This window comes from Nomascus leucogenys, chromosome 12 (genome assembly GCF_006542625.1).
Source record: "Nomascus leucogenys isolate Asia chromosome 12, Asia_NLE_v1, whole genome shotgun sequence".
In the NCBI taxonomy this organism is placed as follows: Eukaryota; Metazoa; Chordata; class Mammalia; order Primates; family Hylobatidae; genus Nomascus; species Nomascus leucogenys.
This window is the reverse complement of record NC_044392.1, coordinates 56959626-56984141: the sequence shown is the minus strand read 5'-3', so window position 1 is coordinate 56984141 and position 24516 is coordinate 56959626. Positions and strand designations below refer to the sequence as shown.

The 24516-nt window shown below is 38.6% G+C and overlaps 1 protein-coding gene across 1 annotated transcript in view; it reads right to left on the bottom strand.

The window, feature by feature from the left end:
• Positions 1 to 2546: 2546 nt before the first annotated feature.
• WARS2 (tryptophanyl tRNA synthetase 2, mitochondrial) overlaps positions 2547 to 24516 on the bottom strand; it is a 117748-nt gene continuing 95778 nt past the window's right edge. The window contains exons 3-6 of the mRNA XM_030824765.1: positions 16827 to 16907; positions 13518 to 13603; positions 5414 to 5532; positions 2547 to 4680 (exon numbers count right to left, since the gene is read on the bottom strand). Coding sequence (XP_030680625.1) covers positions 4232 to 4680; positions 5414 to 5532; positions 13518 to 13603; positions 16827 to 16907 — 735 coding nt within the window. The 3' untranslated portion in view covers positions 2547 to 4231. The remainder of the gene's footprint in view (positions 4681 to 5413; positions 5533 to 13517; positions 13604 to 16826; positions 16908 to 24516) is intronic.

Below are 24516 nucleotides of genomic sequence, written 5' to 3'. Positions count from 1 at the left end.
AAGGGATATTTCTTAGTTCTTAATTAGGAGAAGCTAGAGACTCATAATAAATATGTGACTTTTGGCAAGTTGCTGAATGTTACTTTAAAAGCTAGTATTAGTAGTTCCTATCTTATAGAGCTGATATAAATGTGAAATAAGATATTGAACATAAATACACGTACAAAGTGCTCAGCATATGGCAAGTATATAATACATATTGTAATAGCTCTTATTATTTAATATTGTTTGGCAAACTATATGGTCATTCTCAAGTAATCCTTTTACTATCTTCGTGAATTGTCCAGTTGAAGAACTCTCCAGGAAGAGTCTTGAACTTTATGTATTTGATCTATTGTAAGCAAAAACCAGTAAACTGAATACTGAAGAAGCAGTATCTATAGATGGTTCTATGACAGAAATGTTCTCCATCTGTACTTATCCACTATGACAGGCATTAACCACATGAAGCTGCAGGGCACTTGAAAGTGCTGCTAAGGAAGCAATTTTTAAAATTTAATTATTTCAATTTAAATGGACACATACCATATTGGACAGTGGTGCCCCCATACATACCAAAAGATCTTACACAGGTCACTGTGGCCTGGTGGGGCTCTCAATTAGGTGACCTGGATTTAAAACCAGAATCTTCCCTTTAGAAGCTGAACTATGTTAAGCAAGCAACTCAGCCTCCCATGCCTCAGTTTCAACTTTCGCAATCTGAGGTTGATAATAGTATCTACTTTATTGGTTTGTAGATTAAATTAAAGAATGCAAATAAATCAATGGTTCTCAAAGTTCAGCATGCTATCAGTATCACCTGGAAGGCGAAGACACCAATTGCTGGGTTCATCCTCTAGGTTTTTTACTCAACAGGTCTGAGGGAGAGTCAGATAATTTGCATTCCTAATGAGTTCCCAGGTGATGCTCATGTTGCCAGTCTGGGGACCACACTTGGAAAAACACTGTTATAAGCCATTCAGTATGGTGCCTGATACACAATGAGAACTCAATAGTGTTATTATGATAAGCACCTTGATGGTGTACATCAGTAGGGCTTTTGCAAAAAAAAAAATTCACACTTTATTAGAAACCTCTAGCCCATTTTTTGACACATACTTTTGATAAATGTTTATGAGTCACCTACAAAGGGCAAGACACCCCCACTGTGTTGAGCGACCAGTTGTCAAAGTGGGTTTGAAGCAGGGTTTCAGAGCACCAAGTTACATGACCATTATTATTACCATCTGAAATATTTTTCACCATTTCAACTTTCCACAAAACATAACAGAAAAAATAAAAATTAGGTTTCTCTCCAATTTGTCATCTCCATTAGAAAGACTGTGAAGGGCCTATAAATGGTAAGTGGAAGGGATGTGAAAACAGATCTAGATTCCATACTTGGCTCTTTTATCAACTTCCTGAGATCACCGGGTGTAATGGATATATATATATATTTTCTTGAGACAGAATCTCGCTCTGCTGCCCAGGCTGGAGTGTAGTGGTGCGATCTCAGGTCACTGCAAGCTCCACCTCCCAGGTTCACACTATTCTCCTACCTCAGCCTCCCTAGTAGCTGGAACTACAGGTGCCCCCCACCACACTCAGCTATTTTTTTTTTTTTGTATTTTTAGTAGAGATGGGGTTTTCACCATGTTAGCCAGGATGGTCTCGATCTCCTGACCTCGTGATCTGCCTGCCTCGGTCCCCCAAAGTGCTGGGATTACAGGTGTGAGCCACTGCTCCTGGCCGTGATGGATAATTTTATGTGTCAACTTGACTGAGTTAAGGGATATGCAGATAGCTGTTAAAGCATTACTCTGGGTGTGTGTGTGAGGGTGTTTTTGGAAGAGATTGGCCTTTGAATCAGTAGACTCAATAAAGGAGATATGCCCTCATCAATGTGGGCTGACATCCAATCAGTTGAGGGACTGACTAGAACAAAAAGACAGAGGAAGGGCAAATTTGCTGTCTTCTTGAGCTGGGACTTCACCTTCTCCTGCCCTAGGACATCAGAGCTCCTGGTTCTCAGGGCTTCAGACTCTGGGACTTACAGTGGCCCCCAGGTTCTCAAGCCTTCAGCCTTGGACTGACAGTTACATCACTGGTTCCCCTGGTTCTCCAGCCTGAGGACTTGGGCTGCATCACACCATCCTCTCTCTTGGGTCCAGCTTGCACATAGCCTATCATGGAACTTCCAGCCTTCATAATTGGGTGAGCTAATCCCTATAATAAGTCCTCTAATATATAGATATATATATATCCTATTGGTTCTGGTTCTCTGAAGAATTCTGATTAATACTGACTAACCGGGCAAGATTCTTTTAATAATTAGGGGCCAAGTTTGGACTTGAACAGTTGAGTCACTTAAAAAAAATAACAACAGGTTGCACCCTCACCAATGCATAGATTTCGGTCCACCCTCACCAATGCATAGATTTTGGTCCCTGGAAGTTATCACAAGTTATCTGTTTTTCTCCTCTGAGATTCTTTCCATAGTGCCTTAATTTTTTGGAGGAAAGGTATTGCAAGGGGGTAAAAACCACACAAACAGATAAACAGATAAATGGCTTGATAGATCTACCTTTAGTTTTGTCATTTTCCAGTATTCACAATCCTTTCAAAGTTTCCTTTAAAGGGGGGAAAAAAAGAGGCTTGTAAGAAATATGCTCAAAGAGGTTCTAGGACTTATAGACATCCCATTCCAATATAAGATAAAAAAGGCAAAATGTTTCCTTTTCCCATGATCCAGGCTAGCTCCAAGAATCCTAAAAAGGATGTTTTAATTTGGAATCTGGGATGCGGTGTTTTGTGGATTAACATGTGTTCTGACACAAGGACTACTCTACTTCCTTAAGAAACATGAGCAAAAATGCTTTGCTCAACAACCTAGTTATGTATGTACAAATGGTGATCATGGTCCTTACTGACAAAAATCTTACAAGCAATCTCTGTTACAAAATTGATCTTGCTAACAGGTCTTGGTGTATAAGTCAGGATTATCATTTTCATTTTCAGGTGTCAGAAATGGAAGTGCAGAAAAGCTAGGTTTCAGGGTGACATTACTTAACTGAGCTAGAGGCAAGATGAGAAGCTGTCAGTCATTGGGAATATCTGATTTGTCAGTCTTCACTGCTATTGTAGACTGGCAGAACCTATTTCAAAGTATTTCTGCAATAAGCTTAGAGGAGAGAACTTGGGACCCGCCTTGGGGATTTTGATGGGGAAATGTGACCAAGGTTGTCTGAATCCAGATTTTAAGTTCGCATCTATTGGCTGAATTGATGATAAAAACATCATCAGTCGTTCCAATACCCACCTTCAAAATCAGAATGTTTAGAGTCTAAAGAACGCTGCCTTTCAGCATTTTTTTTTGTACCGAATAAACAAGCACTATTCTTAAGAATAAGGGGTAAGGGTTTTACTCTCAGATTTGCTTCTCTTATGGAGTGATATCGTACAAGCTAATTGGATTCTCTCAGCCTCACTTTCCTCATGTGTAAAATGACAATAATTCCCTAATTCATAGGGGGTTGGTGAGACTAAACTGAAATGAATGCAAGAAAGCACTTATTAAGAATATAATTCAGGGACTTGGGCTCTTGTACAATAAATAAATCAAGTCAAAATAACGCAACCTCCTTAGAAGATCATATCCCATATCTCTGAATTAAAAAACAAATTATTGCTGGAACAGTTGGTGTTATCTCTTGGAAAACAAGTTAAGCAGCTTAAATATATTAAATCAGGCACCGTCTCAGTGACAAACTATAAGAATAGACTTGTTTTTATGAGATCTGAATACAAATTGGCATCTGATCAAATGGCATCTCAAGGATTATACATCTAAGACCTCTATATATTGCTTTATAAAAGGGTTGAAGTAGATAAAGTGTGCATCTGTTACAGTAAGTACTCCACAGAGAAGCACAAATGATACTCCCTTTCCCAAATTACTCCTTACTTCAATCACATTTGTGCAGGCCAAAGAGTGTGCCTCAATAATTGGGGATTCAGACAGCTATGCCTTCTTGTTTTATTTTTTGTTGTTGTTTACAGCATTTTGTTGATGGGATTTGGAACACTGTCATATTTCAAAGCTACAAAGCAATATTCATCAAATAAAACCAATAATCAGCTATACCAAATTAAATGTTCCAAAACTGTAACTTTTTCTTGTTAGGAAAGCTGCCGTTATCAGAATGCATGGAGTGCAAGGCACAAAAGCCTTGCTGTGATTCGTTGAAACTTCCTATAGAAAACCCACCAATTTCTTCACCTCCTGGCACACAGTGTATGCTAATTCTTTGGCTTTTGCTGATCCAGTTTGTAAAACCTTCTCTAAATGGTCCTTGTCCAGCTTCAGTTTTTCAATTTCACGCTTAATTGGGGCAAACTTCTCAATCACAGCATCTGCCACGGCCAGCTTATAGTGAGCAGTGTCCATGCCTGCGCTGCGGCGCACCACTTCCTCCACAGAGAGCCCCGTCACCGCGGCGTGCACTGCCACTATGTTGGACACGCCAGCGCGGCCAGCTGGGTCATAGGTGACCTCCGAGGTGAAGTCCGTCACAGCCTTGCGGAATTTCTGCACTATCTCCTCTGGGCTGTCTGTTATTCGGACGGTGGCCAGTTTGTCAGGGTCTGATTTCGACATTTTAGCAGAAGGATCACGGAGGGATTTTACCTTCTTCATGGATGCTAGGTTAATAACACCAACACACACATACCCAAAACAAAAACAAAACAAACAGATCACCAAGATGTATACACAGACAGTTCCCAACTTGCAATGGTTTGAATTATGATTTGTCAACTTTACAGTGGTGCAAATGTGATATCCCTTCAGTAGAAACTGTACTTGAAATACCCACACAACCATTCTGTTTTTCACTTTCAGTATAGTATTCAATAAATTACATGAGATATTCAATACTTTATTATAAAATAGGCTTTGTGTTAGATGATTCTGCTCAATTATAGACTAATGTAAGTGTTCTGAGCACACTGAAGGTGGGCTAGGCTAAACCGTGATGTTCAGTAGGTTATGTGTGTTAAATGCATTTTTGATTAACTGTTTCCAGCTTACAATGGCTTTATCAGGATGTAACCCAATTATAAGTCAAGAGGCATCTGTTTATACTTTGTAAATTATATACCACTTTATAAATATTATTTTAAATTTTTGGTCTCTTCCATACTTTTAAAATATTTTTAGTTATCCTTTTCAATAATCCAACATCTTTTTCAGTAATCCAGCGTAGTCTACTTTCTAGTCCTACACTAGAGAAAACAATGAGGACTCTAGTTACAGATCCTGAAGCCTGTCTACAAGAAAGCTGAGGTTAGTCCCAAGAAAGTTCCAAGCCTGTCTATTGTCCAATCCTCTCTTTAGAATATACCCTGATGTAACAATTTTAAGTTTCTTACTTACTGAGAATGGACTCGGGCACTGGAAAGAACTCCCCATACTTCTTGTTGAAACCTTGTGCTAGATCCTGAACTAGTTCCATGTGCTGGACCTGATCCTCCCCAATAGGAACGTGTGTGGACCTTTAATAAAAGACAGACAGAAAAACAACAGCAAGGCTCTTTCTTAGAGACAGAAATGATATTGCAAGCAGCTGCATTTCCTGTGAATATTTCACTGTTGGTATTCAACAAATGTTCACCAACTATAGAGGGAATGTTTAGACCCAAGTCTTTATCTATAGATCAGACAAAAGCCAAAGAGATGTTTCTCTACTCTAGTTGTGTTTTTTTCCACAGCAGAGGAATACAGCCATCAACACCAGCATGACAGGATCTTGCTGGGAAGGGGGAATGGGATTTTAAATAGCATATGCTCTAGGCACAATTGTGTTTTAAAACTACTCCTCATTCCCTCACCCAGTCAGCACATATTATCCCAGCCCTGATCAGATGCTTTTTACCTCAGAACTACAGCTCACACTTGAAAGACACCCCACCCCACTCTTCAAATCAAAGGCAGCAGAAAGTTCTTCAGGCAAGAGTTTTTCCTCCCTGTCACATAGGGAGTAATTCAATATTCTTTCGGAGTAAGCTTCATTTTCAAGTACATTGCAGTCACAGGACAATTAATCTGTTGCAGAGAACTTAAAATCTACAAGTACAGTGTAGATGGCTATCAAAAACTATGTGGGATGAAAAAAGCAAGTTGGAGAAAACATGAAATACACTGACATTTATATAAATTTTACAAGTGCCTATGGAAATATATCTGTAATAATAAGCATAAAAACATACTGGAAGCTCCTCCCCAAATTTGTAATTGTAGCTGCTTCTAGAGAAGGTGGGAAGGAAATAGATCTGAAGAAAAGAACAAAGGAGACTAGAATTTTATCCGTAATATTTCATATTATTAAGAAATGAAGATGTGAAACCAAAAATATCAGAATATAGGGAATGACTTTATCATGACTTTAATCCCATATGTAAAGTTTGCAGTGTCAGATCATCACATAGTACATCAAATAAGGGAAGAATGAACCATTATAGAGAAGTCTTGATGAGGAAAATTTTATACTGAAGCATTATGGTGGGATTAAAAAACAGGCAATTTTATATATGCAATGCTTGGCTGGGAGTTTATACCTGATAATACAAGTAATACAGTGCTCTAAGGTTTTTTTAATCAAAGAAACAATATTGCTCCTGTGAAAAAAGCAGCGAGGCATCATACACAAGTTTCTTACCCTTTCTAAGCCTTCGTTTCCTCTGTAAAGTGAGGGTCATCATGGAGCTTACCTCATATAGCTCTTTCATGGATAACACGTATACTACTTGATAGTAGGAGCTCAATAAATGGTTGCTATTGATACAATATATATCTATATATATTCATTAATATCTGACATGATGAAGGACAAAATAGTAAAATAAAGATACTATAAAGAACCTTGATGAGGGGTACACTGACTTTTTTCACACCGGATCATTTTCCTTTTTCAGAGCTGACGTACCACAAATAGGAACGCATAATCCCAGAGATAGTCACAGACCTGAGCAGTGATCTGATATGTGTAGAAAACTTACTTGAAACTGACAGTTCACATATCTGATCAGGTAATCCCAAAATATAAATGGTATGTTACAGGAATTCTGAGAGCTCTTTTAATTTAAGGAAAACAAGAACAAAACAATTAATGGAAAGGCAAAATGTAAGGACCATGACAGCAGACCCAGAAGTGGTTTCTCTTCTTCTAAGGTCAATAAGTGAATGTTGGCCAGGTGCATTGGCTCACACTTGTAATCCAGCACTTTGGGAGGCCAAGGTGGGTGGGTTACTTGAGGTCAGGAGTTCGAGACCAGCCTGACGACCAAGGCGAAACCCGGTCCCTATTAAAAATACATAATTAGCTGGGCGTGGTGGTGCATGCCTGTAATCCCAGGTACTTGGGAGGCTGAGGCAGAAGAATCGCTTGAACCTGGAGGTGGAGGTTGCGGTGAGCCAAGATTGTGCCATTGCACTCCAGCCTGGGAAACAAGAGTGAAACTCTGTCTCAAAAAATAAAAATAAAAATAAATAAGTGAATGTGGGAAATTCTACAGAATAACTGTTAGGGCCATAGCCATTGCTCTCTTCCACACAGCCTGGAGTAGAAAGCCACTGGATCAGTGAGTGGCAAAAACAAAAATATTCCTTTTTATGTTTTCCTCAGCACTCATTGTCCTACATACTCCTCTCTGGGATGTACATGCAGACACCCCACCTTTGTAACTTTCTCTTCTTTCAGTGGACTTCGCTACACCTGTCTTGTAATTATAGTGAGGCTGACATGCAGAGGTCACCTTGACTTCCCTAAGCCAAATTAGCCAACAGAGCAGGTTAGAAAGCAATTACAGTAGCCCATAGGAAATCACAATGGACTGCAACTAACACAGAAAAAACAATTACCATAATCAATACACTTTAAGCACATCAAAATGAATATTTCCACATGTCAAAATGGTTCCAGATTCACAAAGCAACCAAACTAAACAGAAAACACATTTAGTTTTCATAATGACTCTGCATGCATCTTTGCCTGATGTCAGATCCTTGCCTCTTTTCTAACAATTCTGTGGGGTTTTGCTTTTTAAAAAAAAAGGATTAAAAAAATTTTAATCTTTTTCATCTGCCCCATTGCTCCACTTGGCTTTTTCATCTGATTTTAGTGTGTTTGTTTCTAGCCTTCCCTCCCTGTGCTCCTGCTGCTCCTTTCACCTCCTATAATTTATCTTAGCATTTACTTCTCATCCATTGAGTTTGCACTTTACATTAATTCATCTTGTCTTTGATTCTACTCACTTATGTGCCTTATTCTCTTCATATTTTCAGCCTTTCTCCTCAGTCTTTCACTTCAAATAATTTAGTGCTGTTCTTTAAAAATTTATACCCTGCATAATGATATTCCTTTTAATGTGTCTTCTCTTTTTTTCTGTTTTCCTTTTTTTAAGTTACTCTGACTGTGCTTTCTTAGACACAATATAAAACAAAAGCCTTTAATAATTTTGATTGTTATAACTTCTGTCACATAATAATGCCTCTGATCTTCTCCTTTGGTGACTAAACCATTTTTCTTTTGCTTAGTTCCTTTTTGCATCTATGATACTTAAGATCACCCCACCCTTCTGGCAGAATTAGTGTGTCCAGATGAATAATCGTTGCCTACATATATCTGCTCAGAGAGATTTGTTCTCTTATTATTTCTTTTTCTACTTTTTTGGCTGTGTTTGTAAGTTTTCAGTGCTGCTGCCTTTAACCAGCCCAGCTGGGACAGGAGTTTGGTGGCGTTTTCTTGTCATAAAGGATTAATTCCTCATCACTAGTTGCTTGTCGGATATGCAATAATGACTCTCTAATTCAGCAATTACTTATTGAAGACCCACGACGTGAAAGACCTGGTGCTGGGTACTGTGAAAGATATAATGAAGGGTTTACTTTCTAAAGATTTAAGGCCTCCAGGAGGAGAGATAATACCCAGTGACGCTCTAAATTCTGGCTAGTCCTCCTTCAGCGCTTCCTATCTCAGTGAATGGCAATGCTATCAATCCAGTTGGATAAGTCAGAAATATCGGGTCATCCCTGACACCTCCCTCTCATACACATCCAGTCCTATCAGTTTTACTTCCTAAATGTTTCTTATATTTGTCTACTTTTCTGCATCTTCACTGCCACCATCATGGCCCACATTAGACTAGTGAAATAGCCTCTAAATAGATTGTCCCAGATATTCTTGTCTTCCTAAAACTCATTCTCTGTATTCTAATCAATTCTCTTTTAAAAGTATAAGTCATATCAAATTCGCTGTATCCTTAAAATGTACAAATAGCTTCCTGTTACTTTTTAGAGAGTGTACTGGATTATCTGCTGACATTTCAGCACCATTCTCTCCTTTCTATGCTACCTCTTGATTTTCAGGGGCTGCAGCCTGGAAACTACATTTTTCATACTGCCTTTCAGTAGGGTTCTGGTTTGGTGTAGGCATTTGCCTAATAGAGGTAAAGTGGAAAGAGAAAGATAAAAAATTATTGCTTAGGTAGAGTGGGTGAATACATGGATATGAGCAGACTGCAGAAATGAGTAGCTTCCTGCATCTCGGAAAAATCCAGGCTTGACTGGCCTCACAAAGAATGAAGCACTTCAAGAACTGGAAGTCTCTGAAGCAGCTATAGGAAATCTAGCATTCTTGGAAAAAGCTCTCAAATGCTGTTTTATGACAGTCTCAAAAAAAAAGAGAAATAATAATAATAATACAAAGCTCTCAAAAAGCTTATTTTCAATGGTCCTCAATGGCAGTAGCCTGATTCTTAGACATTATGATGACACTTCTTCTCTGACTCTACCAGTCTGAAGTTTCTAAGCAATCATTTTACTCTCTATACTTTCTGGGTTTTGGTTTGGTTTGGTTTCTGCCTGCAGTTTCTTGAGGCCGCTGTTGTCTCATTTTTCTATACCATTTTTGCTTTTGTTTTCAGTCTTCTTTTTTTTTTTTTTTTTTTTTTTTTTGAGATAGAGTCTCGCTCTGTCACCCAGGCTAGAGTGCAGTGGTGTGCTCTCAGCTCACTGTGGCCTCCTCCTTCCAGGTTCAAGCAATTCTTGTGCCTCAGTCTCCCGAGTAGCTGGGGCTACAGGCACACACCACCGTGCCCAGCCAATTTTTTGTATTTTAAGTAGAGACAAGGTTTCACCATTTTGGCCAGGCTGGTCTTGAACTCCTGAGCTCAGGTAATCTGCCTGCCTCAGCCTCCCAAAGTGCTGGGATTACAGGCGTGAGCCACTGCTCCCGTCAGTTTCCAGTCTTCTTATCCTCTTCCCAAATTTTTCAAATTCTTGAGAAAGATAATCTGATTAGCCCAGATACTCACTTTCACCTCTATCTGAATGAATTTAGTGGAATCTCTCTGAAACTTCATTTCCCCATCTGTAAAATGGGGATAATGCCACCCACTTATTTTATAGCCCTATTGTGAGAACTGAATAGATAATGAGTGTGTAGCCGTCAGTAGATGCCTGGCAAACAATGCTCAACACATGTCAAGTCCTTCCTCTCCTTTCCCTCAAGGCCATGTATAGTGCCTTTCTCAGGATCAGTGGCATTGTAGGTACTTAGCAACTATTTGTTGTTGTTTAATAAAAATTATATATGTATGTGTGTGTCTTTATGTGTATGTGTGTGTGTATATACATATATATATACACACATATATATATAACACATATACATACACATAAACAGAGAGAGACAGAGAGAGAAAGAGAGAGAGAGAGACATATACACAGAAAGAGAAAGGGGAAAAATAAATATTTACTTAATACATAGCCAGCTATTTGAAATTAGGCATTTGGAAAAATAATACAGATGCAAAATAAAAACTATGAACACTTGCTATTTTTGAGCATTGGAATATTTTGTCTGTATTCAAATTTCTTGTACTTATCATACTCTCAAGCTAAAGATGGTCTCAGCTGTCCATTCCTGGGTTCCTTACCAAGTTCTGCCAAAATAGTTACATAAATCTTTTATAAACTTATCTGAAAGGCTCCTCTTCCATTCCTTTCAATTATGTTTGTTTTCTGACCCACCATGCCACTCATTCTAATGATGATTTTGATAAAAGAAAACACTAATATTTGGCTTGGGTCAAAATTTTATGAAGAGGTCACACGTAGATTTGCTGATAGGAAAAAAAACCACAGATGTTTTATCCACCCTTCAATCTACCACTCTACCTATTACATTTATAATACAAATATTCATAGACATTCTGGCAATGACCTTTTTCAAAATCCAGAAATGTCTGGAACAAAGCAAAACAAAAACAAACAAAAATACCCTCAAGTGCTTCATCTCTGTTATAGGGAAAACAATGATATAGCCTAAAAATCAAACCTGAGTTTGAATCCTGACTCTGCTACTTATTATTGAGCAATTAGGAACTTCTAAACTTGAGAGAAAACATAATGAGACAAATACAAAATGTACATTAGCAGAAAAAGTGCTGTAGACCCATAGTCTTGCCCAGATGTTCCAAAGTCAACTGACTGGCTACTTAGCTTCAGGCAAGTTGTTAAACCACACTGGACTGCAGCTGTAAAGCAATGGAATTAAAGAAGAGGCTCCAAAGCTCCTTCCCATCCTTTGCTTCATGGTATCATTAAGAGTGTAGTCATTCTTGTTAAAGTTTATGCTTTTCCATAGCCCTAAACTCAGAGGACTCTTCCATTACAGCTCTTGAACTATTAAGGAAACCTACCACGCTCATGTGTTTTCTTATTCTAGTGCTGACAATTCTCAGGTTTTGTTTTTTGTTTTAGTTTTTCGAGCCAAGGTTTCACTATTTTGCCCAGGCTGGGCTCAAGTGATCCTCCCGCCTCAGCCTTCCAAGTAGTTGGAACTTCAGGCATGCAACATCACACCTGGCTAGCCTTTGGTTCTATAAAGAAGTAGGCCTTGAAACAAAATTTGACAACATTGTAATTATCAAAGACATAGTCATCATTAGTCATAACCAAGTAACAGCTCCTAGTCACAGTACTGCCTGGCCTATATTTCATTTTAATCCTTTAATAATCTTGTGCTTAATAATTATTCCCATTTTACAGGTGAGAAAGTCAAGTTTCTTCACAGAACCTTTTCAAGCAAATATCCTACCTCTCTAGAAAACGTATTACTAAGACTTTCATTATACTTTCGTTTGTTACTTGTTGGAGAATATTGTTCTAGCCTTTTAAATAAGTCAAAAGCTACTTATTACAAATAATAAATGTTATCAAGAGTCCAGCATACAAGTTAATACAACAAACAGACAAATAATCCTTGCAAGTTTTCATCAGAATTGAAGATAGGCTGCATGTACTCATGGACATTCCCTGTTTATAGAGCTAAGCAGCTGCTCTTTTGGCTGTTTCCATCATAATTGCACAAGGGCTCTGGAGTCAGGCCACGAGGTACAGATACTGTCATCTTCATGCTATTATCAGACTTCCATGCAAAGAATTGCAGTTCACAGCTTTAGGGGGAAGGGATGCAAAAACACTGGTGAAGTGTCTTCTTTTCCCAGAAGCTTTCACAGTAGCATGACCCGAAGCACATGCCAATTGGGAGGCTTTATCTCTAGAAGGCCAAATGGGGGTCAAGGGAGGCTGATGAGGGGTTAGCACGGAAGAATTGAGAGCGGGATAAAATCAGAAGCCCTCGCCAGTAGTACAGCGAGTGTAGGGATCAGCATCCTCAGGTGTATATTTTTGAGGACTTTAAGTGGCAGCAGTAGCTGACTGGATGGATTATGGGTCCAGGAAAATTACAGGTACCCTACATCATATTTTTAAAACTTGCTCTCAACCTGTAGGTCTAATACAGTGGTTATTTAAATTTAATTAAAATTAAATAGAACTTAAAGTTCAGTTCCTCTGTGGCACTAGCAACACTTCAGGTGCTCAATAGCCACACATGTGGCTACTGGCTACAGGATCTAGCACAGACATAGAACATTTCCATAAACACAGAGAGTTCTATTGGACAGCATTCTTTAGAGTCTAGAATATATAAAAAATCAACATTTAAAATGCTTGAAGTTTAATCATTACTGGGGAAATATATATAGCTACTGGTTATGAGCACAGACTCTGTATCCAAACTTCCTAGACTCAAATCCTGGCTCCAAGCCTTGCTAATTACATGACTTTGGGCATGCTATTAACCACTCTGTCCCTCAATTTCTCCATCTGTAAAATCGGGACAATAAGAGTGCAAATTTTAGAAGGTTGTTGTAAGGGTTGATGTATGTAAAGTACTTACAGCAGTTTCCAACATATTGTAAGTGCTATTTAAATGTTAGCTCTTACTATTATTAGTTTCTCACACAAACATACTTCTATAATGTAGTACCTATTTCTGGGGAATAGATATAAACTGATTCAGATGTCTGACCCTTTCTGCACTTCCCCTTGCCCATGAACCAAGTCTATATTGAATAGGTTAAAACACTCTCTTGTCACCATGAGTATGTATAAGACCGGGGTGAACTCTCACTTGTACAACAGAATGTCGGCCGCCTGGAGTACTGGGTACGTGAGCAGGCCCACCGTGCCATCGTGCTTCTGCTTGGCAGTCTTTGCCTGTGAGAGGTGAAAAGAGAGGAGGGGAAGAAATCTGAAATCTGACTTGAACCTAATTATACTGCTAAATTAAGAAAATTTTAAAACAAGCAAATTGTAATCTGAAGCCACCTGTAATAACATTATACGTCGGTTCCTCTTTAGCAACTCTAGCCATCTTCTGGCTGGCTTGTCTTCATGCTCCAGGCTGAGGCAGGAATAAGGTGAGTGCATTTCATCACTGCCCCTTTAAGGGATCCTGCACTGCTACTATTTCTTATTTATTTTATTAAAGTAAGGATACAGGCATTTATTGGTTCCAAATCGGATAAATTCCAGATTTCACAGAAAGGTCACAAATTAAATCTCTACAAATTAACATGAGTTAATATCAAAAGCCCTATTGTTTATACGTGGAGATTTCCCAAAAAGTCTCACAGCATGCTACTGAGAAAACTGGAATGTTCCCTTAAAATCACATTTAAATAACAAAAAACAAAAAAGTCATGGCATTTAAAAAATAAAAGTAAGTGAGAGAAATATTCATCTAACCAATCCTAATGACCTGTCTTGATCCTTAGGTGATTAAGCATGCTGAAGCAGTGAGGGTCAAGTGACCCAATGAACAGTACAGGTTGTATAGACCAAAACAGTTCCTTAATGGAGAAGTTGATGGAAACACCTGAGATGATCTTAGAAACATTTAATAACTGGGGGGCAATAGATGCTGATTATAAACTACTACTGTGTACTCACTAAACATGATCCTAATGATGCTAACTCCCTTGTTGTGGCTGCACATTGCTGACATGTCGTTTGGTTCTCTGAGTAGAGCTACTTATTAGATGGGAATATTCTGTGCAGTTTCAAGGCCTAAGGTATAGCATCTCTTGTAAAATAAATGGATACTTTGGTGTGTAGACAAATCTTACTCATTTAGTTAATCTGAATCATTTCCCTGAAGTCTGATTATTTCCAAATGAACTGGGCAACTGAATTTATAAACTTGTTTTATTCCAAGGACCAAGCTCATAAGCTTACAAACTTGGGGTACCCCTACCAATGTGCAGACATACTTTTTAAGGCTCAGTCTGAAAATACAACTGCTTCTCTCCTTAGCCATGTTAATATTGGTGTTTCATAATTTAGTTACAAACTTAACTTTTCTGCATATACTTCAAGTGGTTTCTGGCTTATAGCAACCAATGCTCTAGGCCATTCAAAGGAAATTTGAATGTTTGAACATACAATTTCTTCACTACATCCCCTAAAGCTCATGATAAAGGCTAGCTCACAATTATCACCAGGTAAAGATAATGAAAGTTTAATTTGGAAACGTGCAAATTGGAAAAGAACCCAATTTTTAAAAGTTGCCATCACATTCAATTTATAGTCTTTTCATATTAGCATAATGGACCTTGAAATTACAAGGGAGAGGGAAAATGTGGAGAGCATTAATATTTATTGAGTGCCTATTATGTGCTCCAGATGTTTTACATATATGTTACTCATTAATCCTCTAAATAACCCTGACCTCAGCAACCCTCAACCCACCCTTCTGTGCCACTATTCCACCTTTTGCTGTCCCAGTGGAAACCAGGCTAGATGCCCTTATCAGATCCTCCTATAGCACTGGAATCCTGCACTCAGAGCACTTCTTACACTTTCTTATTACTTGTTTAATTGTCTTTTCCCAAACAGACTATAAGTCTCATGAAGGGGGCTACTTCTTATTGACTGCTATATCTCTAGCACCTATTATGACATAAGACTCACAGAAGATATCACTAGCATTTAATTAGTATTAATGAAGGAATGACCACAGAAGACAGTGACATACCTGAGGATAAGACTGGGATTTGAAATTCATGTTTTTCCTATAAACAAGCAATTAAATACTAATGGAAAGGCTTTTCCAGAATATCAGTACATGCACTAGTAATGTGCTAGCAGGAGATCTTTAGACGCTGTTTTAAAGTGGGAATAGTTCCTATTAGATTAATATTCAGTTCTTATAAAAAGGATTTCAACATTACATTTAATGATAGAATACTATGGTATAATGGGAAAGTATTGCCTAAAACCAAAATATGGCAGATAACATTATGAAACTTTGTTTCTAATTTGTGGCAAGTGATGAATCTGCAGCACTACTAGTACCGTCTTATGTATTAAGTGTCTCACTCCACTCAGGCTGCTATAACAAAATACCCAACTAGGTGGCTTATAAACAACAGAAATGTATTTCTCATAGTTCTGGAGGCTGGGAAGTCCAAGATTAAGGCAAAGTCAGTGTCTGGTGAGGAACCTTGTTCATGGACAGTGACTTCTAGCTCTGTCCACAGATGATGGCAGGAGCAAGCGGTCTCTCTAGGGCCTCTTTAACAAGAGCACTAATCTCACTCATGAGGGTCCCACCCTCAAGATCTAATCACCTCACAAAGGCCCTACCTCCTAATACCATCATCTTGGGAGTTAGGTTTCAACATATAAATTTTGAGGGGACACATTCAGACCATAGCATTTAGGCACTGTCACTTTAAAGCTTTATTTGTTTCTTTCTGTAGCATGTGTGAAGGATTCTAAAGATCAGCTTTTGAGGAAACCAATGGCCCTGAAAATACCTCAAAAGAAGCTTGAAATTGAAATTAGTGTTGACGTAGTTGGGGGCTACCTACCCTGGGGTTATCCAATTGCAAAAATAAATGGAAGTAAAGTACTATGAATTATCCAATTTATCTTTCTTGGTTGAACATCTTAGAAAAAGTATAGCCCTAATTATTCTGTGGGTTTGAACTGTTGCCTGGACTCGACTTGTTTAAATGTTAAATAAAATATGTTGTCTCTTCTCTCCACAATGAAACATTCTTTCCTTACTGCCAGTTAATTCCAGTGGAAATGGGAGGCAACCTCAGAGTCTAGTAATCTAGAATCTGTGATTGTTTATTAACTATAATGTGGTTGTTCAAAGTCATTACCAAGTGTATCCAAAGGTAACTCTGATTCAACTGTACACAGATAAAAACAATTAACATAATTTTTAAGTCAGGAGGAATCTTGGAAAATCCTTTTATTTTCCTTTTAATACCCTGAAGCAGGGACGTTAAAGATGATGTTCCAACCATTAGTGAGTAGCAGACCAGGGAGGAGAGTAAACTCAGGATTCCCAGAGCCTAACACAAAAATAAACAGGAAGGGAAAAATAGCTTCTTGTCTGTTTATTAATCAGATTACTGGCATTTACCTTCCACTGATGTAAATGTTGTAATCGAGGTAGTCTGACCATGCAGGAAAGGATCCAACTTAATTGTGTGTGTTCAGACACCTAAAGAAATAAAGTAGAACATTAGTAAAGGTGGCCAGTGTTTTCTTGCATATAAGAAGAACTAAATAGTAAGTATTACCCTAAATGTTTGAAAATACCCCAAATCAAGGTTATTATAAGAACAGGTGAAGGGGGCTTAGTTCTGATTCATGAAGCATAGACTCTTAGGTGAAGAAAAATATCATACAAGCTAACTGATTTGGTTATTAATCTAGTGTTTAAGTCTACTCCACAATACCCAGCCAGATTCTGCTTCAACATCTTCAATGAGAAATTTTCATGATGTCCTGAGGCATCTGTTCTATCTGTAAAAAGCCAAGCTTATTAAGAAGGCACACACACACACTCTCTCTATCATACTCACACACTGGTTCCAAGCCTCTCTAAATAACTTCTAATACATCAAAGCAGCTATAGTACTTTACATATAAGTGGTGGAAAAAGGTACTGGACTTAACATTAAAGATTGAATTCTTTAGATCTAGGGTAACTTGAAAGTTGGAGATCACCTTATCATTCCATCACCCCAAAAGGTATTTTTATAGTTTCTACTTCCTCCTCTCCCTCCTCTTTTTCATCTTTCTCTTCCTCCTTTTCTTTTTTTTTTCTTAAGAAGAAGTCTAATCAGCAAGAAAATATAAACTTTCCCCAATTTTTTTTTTTTTTTTGAGACAGAGTCTCACTCTGTCGCCCAGGCTGCAGTGCAGTGGTGTGATCTTGGCTCACAGCAACCTCTGCCTCCCGAGTTCAAGCAATTCTCTGCCTCAGCCTCCTGAGTAGCTGGGATTACAGGCACCCGTCACCACATCTGGCTAATTTTTTTTTTTTTTTGTCTTTTTAGGAGAGACGGGGTTTCACCATCTTGACCAGGCTTGTCTTGAACTCCTGACCTCATGATCCACCCACCTCAGCCTCCCAAAGTGCTGGGGTAACAGGCATGAGCCACTGTGCCCAGCTCCAAATTTGTTTTTGTTTCAACCAAATTTAATCAAGCTACCAAACCTGATGACCTAGAATTTAAGGCCTATGCATCCCGTTTCTGTACTCTGGGGATTACAAGCCCTTCATCAACTGTGGCTTTTTTTTTTTCGTCCACATGATTTCTTTAAAAAGCAGAGACTGTTGCCAACTCTGAAAAGTGGCCCCAAATGTGTTCTTTGTGGGTTTTGCAAAAAGAACATAAAGGAGTGGAGCTGAATCAGCCCAGGCCTGTTTTACTAACAAGGAATCGCCATCTGTTGTAAGATAGTTTCTCATTTTTTTCCTCAAGTTATAGAGAGGGAAGAGTTGTTTTTCACGTGTTTGACAAGGAATCACTTTTAAAGTTTTGCAAGTCCTGGGCTGAATCTGTCATCTTTCTTCCAAGAGGCATTTGGGTTTCATTGAGGGCAGTGACACTGACACACTGTCCATGCAAATTGCTAACTGCTGCTGTAAACAAATAGCTATCAGACAAAAACAGAAACTAACCCTGGATGTAGGCAAGAGGACTAGAGTTGCTTCCAATCACCAAGGAAAATACATTCCCATTAGAAGTAATAAAACAAGAGCTGTTTTTCTGGCATGAAGAAGTAGCAGAGAATTTTTTTTTTTCTTCTTTACTGAATTGGGAGAAAGGAATGAAAACACAGATAATAACCATGGATATGTGGAAGGAGACAAGATGACGCCTCTTTAACTCTGATCCAAATGCTTAGCTTTGGTGATATGCAAAAAGCTACCACTATGTCTCCACGAAGCTGAGTATTTTCCTTGGAGTAGCTTTTTATTTGGACATATGGAATGAAACTTACTTAATATTCTGCAGAGATCTTCCTGGTGTTTCCAAAATAGTGAGCATAAAATTAATTCAAATTATCCTCATACAGAAAAAGTAGGTAAAAGGTCAATGGCAATTAATTTTTCACAATTCATTTTTAATAATTATATAAGAAGGGTAGGATACTTCAGGATTTGGTTGTCTTACTTCATTCATATTCATGACAATTGCTTGGAAAGGTTCAGATTTCCACTTGGGAGAAAAAGGAAAAATGGTATCTAAATATATTTTATCATTTATGCTGTGAAACCACAAACAAACTAGCTATATAACCTGATGAGCCACAGAAAAACAAAGGCATGGACAATAAAGTGGCCTATTGACCATCCATAAACAAGTCAGCGGTGATGAGTAGCAAAGAAAGAACTGAAGATTTCAGACTTCTAATCCTAAAAGGTGCATTCTTCAGTTGCAGCAGTTTTGCCTATCTTTTTCACAGCTGTAGAATGTAACTTGGTACATTGTATGTCCTAAGACATTGTATGTCTGAGGAAATATTTGTTGAACGTGTGGGCAATAGCAAAGGCTGTAAAAAGAACGGGACCATTAGGTTTGGCAACAGACTTGGTGATTGAGGCAAAAGCAGTTTCAGGGGAGTGATTGGGATGAAAGGTAAATTGCAGTGGGCTGACGAATGAGACTAGAAGGCAGGATATAAAGGCAGATACGCAATAAGCACTGCAAAGTAGTTAAGAGCCCTGTCTTTGGAGTGAGGTTGCCTGGATCTGAATGCAAGTTCTGCCACTTAGTCGCTGAGTGACTCTGTGTAAGTGATTTAATCTCTTTGTGTCTCAGTTTTCTCCTCTATAAAATGAGGTTAACAGTAATATTCACCTGACAGTATGTAAACAGAACCTAGCATATAGTAACCACTCAATAAATGGTGGCTTTTATTATAATTTTTAGAAATACTTCTGTTTCAACTTTTAAGATAATTGTACATTCACATACAGTTGTAAGAAATAATACAGAGTGATCCCATATGCCCTTAACCCAGTTTCCCTCAATGGCAACATCATGCATAACTACAGCTTAATATCACAATGATACAGAAGAGGGGAAAGGAAGGGTGTGGTCCCTTTAAATGATACCAAAGAGGGGCAAGGCATGGTCTATGGCAAGGGCTCCACCCCCGGACATGTGCCCATGGACCTAGATGAGGAGAAACATTTTTGTTTTCCTGCCCAAATGTTGCATTTTCCAAGATCACCCTGGTCGGCCACACCCTCAACCTGTGCCTATAAAAACCCCAAGACCTGGCCAGGCGCGGTGGCTTACGCCTGTAATCTCAGCACTTTGGGAGGCTGCGGTGGGCGGATCACCTGACATCAGGAGTTCAAGATCAGCCTGGCCAACATAGCGAAACCCCGTCTCTACTGAAAATACAAATATTAGCCGGGCATGATGGCGGGTGCCTGTAATCCCAGCTACTCGGGAGGCTGAGGCGTGGGAATCTCTTGAATCCGGGAGGCAAAGGCTGCAGTGAGCCGATATCACGGAGACCAAGCCACTGCACTCCAGCGTGGGCAACAGAGTGAGACTCTGTCCCAAAAATATAAAAAGTAAAAAATAAAATAAAATAAAAAAAAATCCTGAGACCTTAGCAGGCAGACACACAGGCAGCTGGACGTCGAGGGGAGCACATCAGCGGAGGAACACATGAAACACGGGCGGCACACCAACGGGCCACTGACGGGCGGAATGACATGGGGTTTGTCTGGGGCAGTCGGAGGAGAACTTGGGCCACCAAGCGGCCCAACGCCAGGGGAAAACCATCTCCCTTCTGGCTCCCCCATCTGCTGAGGGCTACTCGATAAAACGCTGCACTCATTCTCCAAGCCCACGTGTGATCCAGTTCTTCCGGTACACCAAGGAACTCAGGGATACAGAAAGCCCTCTGTCCTTGCAATAAGTCAGGGGTCTAATTGAGCTAACACAAGCCCTTTACAGATGGCTAAACTAAAAGAGTACCCTGTAATACACGCCCACTGGGGCTTCAGCAATAAACATTCACCCCTAGACACTGCCATGGGGTCAGAGCCCCACAGCCTGCCCATCCGTACGCTCTTCTAGAGGTCTGAGCAGCGAGGCACTGCGAGCCACTCTCCCAGTCACACATCCTGCGAGGGGGACAAGGGAAGCTTTCCTGTTTCAACAAGAAAATTCTGAATTTGATGCAATCCCTCCACCTTATTTAGATTTCACTAGTTTTATATGCATGAATTGTGTGGGGTATATTTAGTATTATGCACGTTAATCACATGTGTAAGTGATTTGTTTTTCAAGGAAGTATTAAGATGGGATAACTGATAGGAGTTAGAAAATAAGCATTTTGTTTTGTTTTCTAAAGTGGGATAACATACTGTCGATGTACCGAGCAGAGGGGGAGCCACTAAAGATTCAGGAAAGGGGATAATTCAAAGAACAGTATTCCTGAAGGAGGAAAAGGAATGATACCCGACAGAGGTAAAATAATGGACAATAAAATATCTTCCATATCTTCCACTGAAAGAGGAGACAGGGGACGTAAAGACAGATGAGGACATACCTTGTGAGTTCAGAGTGGAGGACAGAAAGTTTTAGAGGAACCCGTATCTAACAGGCTCTGTTATCTCTAAAAATAGAAGACAGGGTGATTAGAAATAAATGAGGTGAGAAATATACGAAGAGAATTTCGGGTTTGATAAGAAGGAATAAAAGGTCTTATGGAATTGAGTTATATGATACTTGAATTGATATTTTGTGGATATTTTTGTGAATGAAAGAAGACAAGTGATACATAAATTATACTCTTGGGGAAACTGATATTCTTTACAGTGGCCTAAAATATTCTGCCTAAGTAATAATGGATATTTAAAAGATTTGCAGAAAAAATTAAATCAGTTGACTGCATTTTAAATTTCCTTTGGTCAGCAAGGACTTTAATAGGATCCAAAAAAGCACTAAACATAAAGCAAAAAATCTTGGTAGATTAAACTACATTAAAATGAAGAACTTTTCCTTATTAAAATTCACCATTTAAAGGGTGAACAAGCAAGCCACAGACTGGGAGGAGATATCTGCAATACCTACACAGAATATACTGGTACACAGAATATGTAAAAGACTCCTATGAATTTATAACAAATAAGTAGAAAAACCTATAAAATTAGCCAAAAATATAAATAATTCACACAAAATAAGATCTCCAAATGACAAATTAATATATCAGAAAATATTCAGCTTCAGAAATCATCAGAAAATGCAAATTACATGCATTAAATGCAAATTAAAGCCACAATATGATACCAATACAGATTCATCAGAACGATTAAAGTGAGGAACCCAACAGTATCAAGGATGGCAAGGATGTTGAGTAAATGGAACATTTACTCTCACACACTGCTGTAGGAATGTAAATTGTTAACACCAACTTTGGAAAACTGACAGTATCCACTAATGCTCAACATTCACATATCCTATGATGTAAGTATTCCATTTTTAGGTATATATCCACGAGAAATGTGGGCATATGTTCCATAAAATATATGTGGAAGAACATATTGTAACAGCCCCAAATTCTGAAAAATCCAAATGTCCACATAAAGTAAAACAGATAAATTGTGGTATATTCATATAATGGAATACTACAGCAATGACAATGAATGAACAATTACACGCATCAACATGAATCAATCTCACAAACATAATATAAAAGAAGACAGACACATACTGAATGAAAGGAGTACATACTGCATAATCCCATTTATATAATCTGTATAAACAGGTTATCTTGAGAGTAAGGGGTAGGAGTGATAAGAAGAATGAGGGGCATTCTGGGTACTAGTTACATAGGTGTGTTCACTTTATAAAAATGGATTGATCTGTATACACTTTGGATTTTGTACTGTTCTTTATATTTGTTATACCTAATATAAAGCTTACATTAAAAATTGAAAATGTGAATATAAAAGTTGGAGTCACGAAACAGAAAACTCAATAGATGCGATAAATATTAGAGTGTATATAGCTGAAGAGAGAATTAGAAAATAGAATGGAAAAAAAAATCACTCCACACAGGAGTAGGTAGCCCCCAAATCAAGGCCAACTCTAGTTCCTTTCAACATGGTAAGGGGGAGAATGGGTTCCCATCATTGAAGAAAGGTAAAGATATCAGAACTGCCACTACGTTTGATGAGACCACATCCTCCAACCCAATTCTCACTTAAACCCATTCCAATAGGTTTCACCTCCACCATTCTACTAAAACTACTCATCACTGTCATCAATGCTAATGGTTAAGGTGAAGTAATCATCTTACTTGACATATTCAGCAGCACTTGCCACAACTAATTACCTCCTCTACCTTGATACATTTTCTTCTTGGATCCCCTAGATACTATATTTTGGTATGTTTTCTCCATATTTCAATAGTTTCTCTTTTCAGTCTCCTTTTGCTAGTTCCTCCCCTTTAACCTGACTTCTTAATTGCTGACGCCCAGGTTTCAGTCTTTGTTTCTTCTATTGTTTTTTATACCCACTCCCTTTGCAATATCATCTCATCTCACTGCTTTAAGTAAAATATATATAGCTGATGCCTTTTGAATTTATAACTCCAGTCAGACCTTGCTGATGACCTCCAGAGTCATATATCCAGCTACCTATTCAGCCCCTCTATCTGGATATCTAACAGGTTCTCAAGCTCAACACATCCAAAACGTAACTCATGATCCTCCATCCCAAATCTGCTCTATTCACAGCTGTCTCATCTCTTGGATGATAACTCTAACTCTGCAGTTGCTTAGGCAAAAACCTTGGCATCATTCTTCACTCCTCGTACTCTCTCACACTCTGTATCTAATCCATTGGCAAATCTTGTTGCCTCTACCTTCAAAATATATTCAAAGTCTCACCACTTTTCACCACATCTACTGCTAGCACTCCAGTGTGAGACACCATCAACCCTCACCCAGAACACTGTGATAACTTCCTAACTGGTCTCCCTGCTTCCAGTCTAGCTCCCTACAGTCTATTCTTACCATACCAGCCAAAGTGACCCCTTTACAACATAGATCACATCACTCCTCTGCTCAAAATCTTTCATGTACTTTTCATTTCTTCAGTGTAAAAGCCAGAGTCCTTATAACAGCCTATAAGATGAGGCACAGTCATCTCCTCTGTTTCAACTCTGTAACCTCTGTGATTCAAGTCCTACTCCTATCCCCTTTGTCCCTCTTCTCCAGCCATGCTGGCCTTCTGGTGTTCCCAGAAAACACCAAATACACTCTTACATTAAGGGCTTGCACTGGCTTTTCTGATAGGAATTGTCTTCCCTAGACATTGACTGACTAAGTCCCTCACCTTGTCTTTGCTCTAATATCATCTTACCAAGGGGGCTTACCCAAACTACACTGATTGAGTCTGTTCCCCTCAATCCCACTCCCAGTTCTCCTTAATCTTTTTCCATATCACTCATCACCTTCTAATATACTTTATGTTTGGCTTATTTATTTATTGTTTATTTTATATTACTCTAATAGAACATAAGTAGCATGGTAGCAAAGATTTTTCTCTGATATATTCACTAATATATCATGCTATAGTACCTAGGGCATGGTAAGTACTCAATAAATACTTAATGAATGCATGTATAAAAGTAAACATTAGACATTTATAGAGAAATATCTAAATGTGGCATATGTATATAGTTGCATACTGTATACAAATAAGTGAGCTAGATTTAAATGAATAAACATGAATAGATAACAAAAACATACCAGTGTGTGAAAAAAACAAAACTGCAGAAAAGTA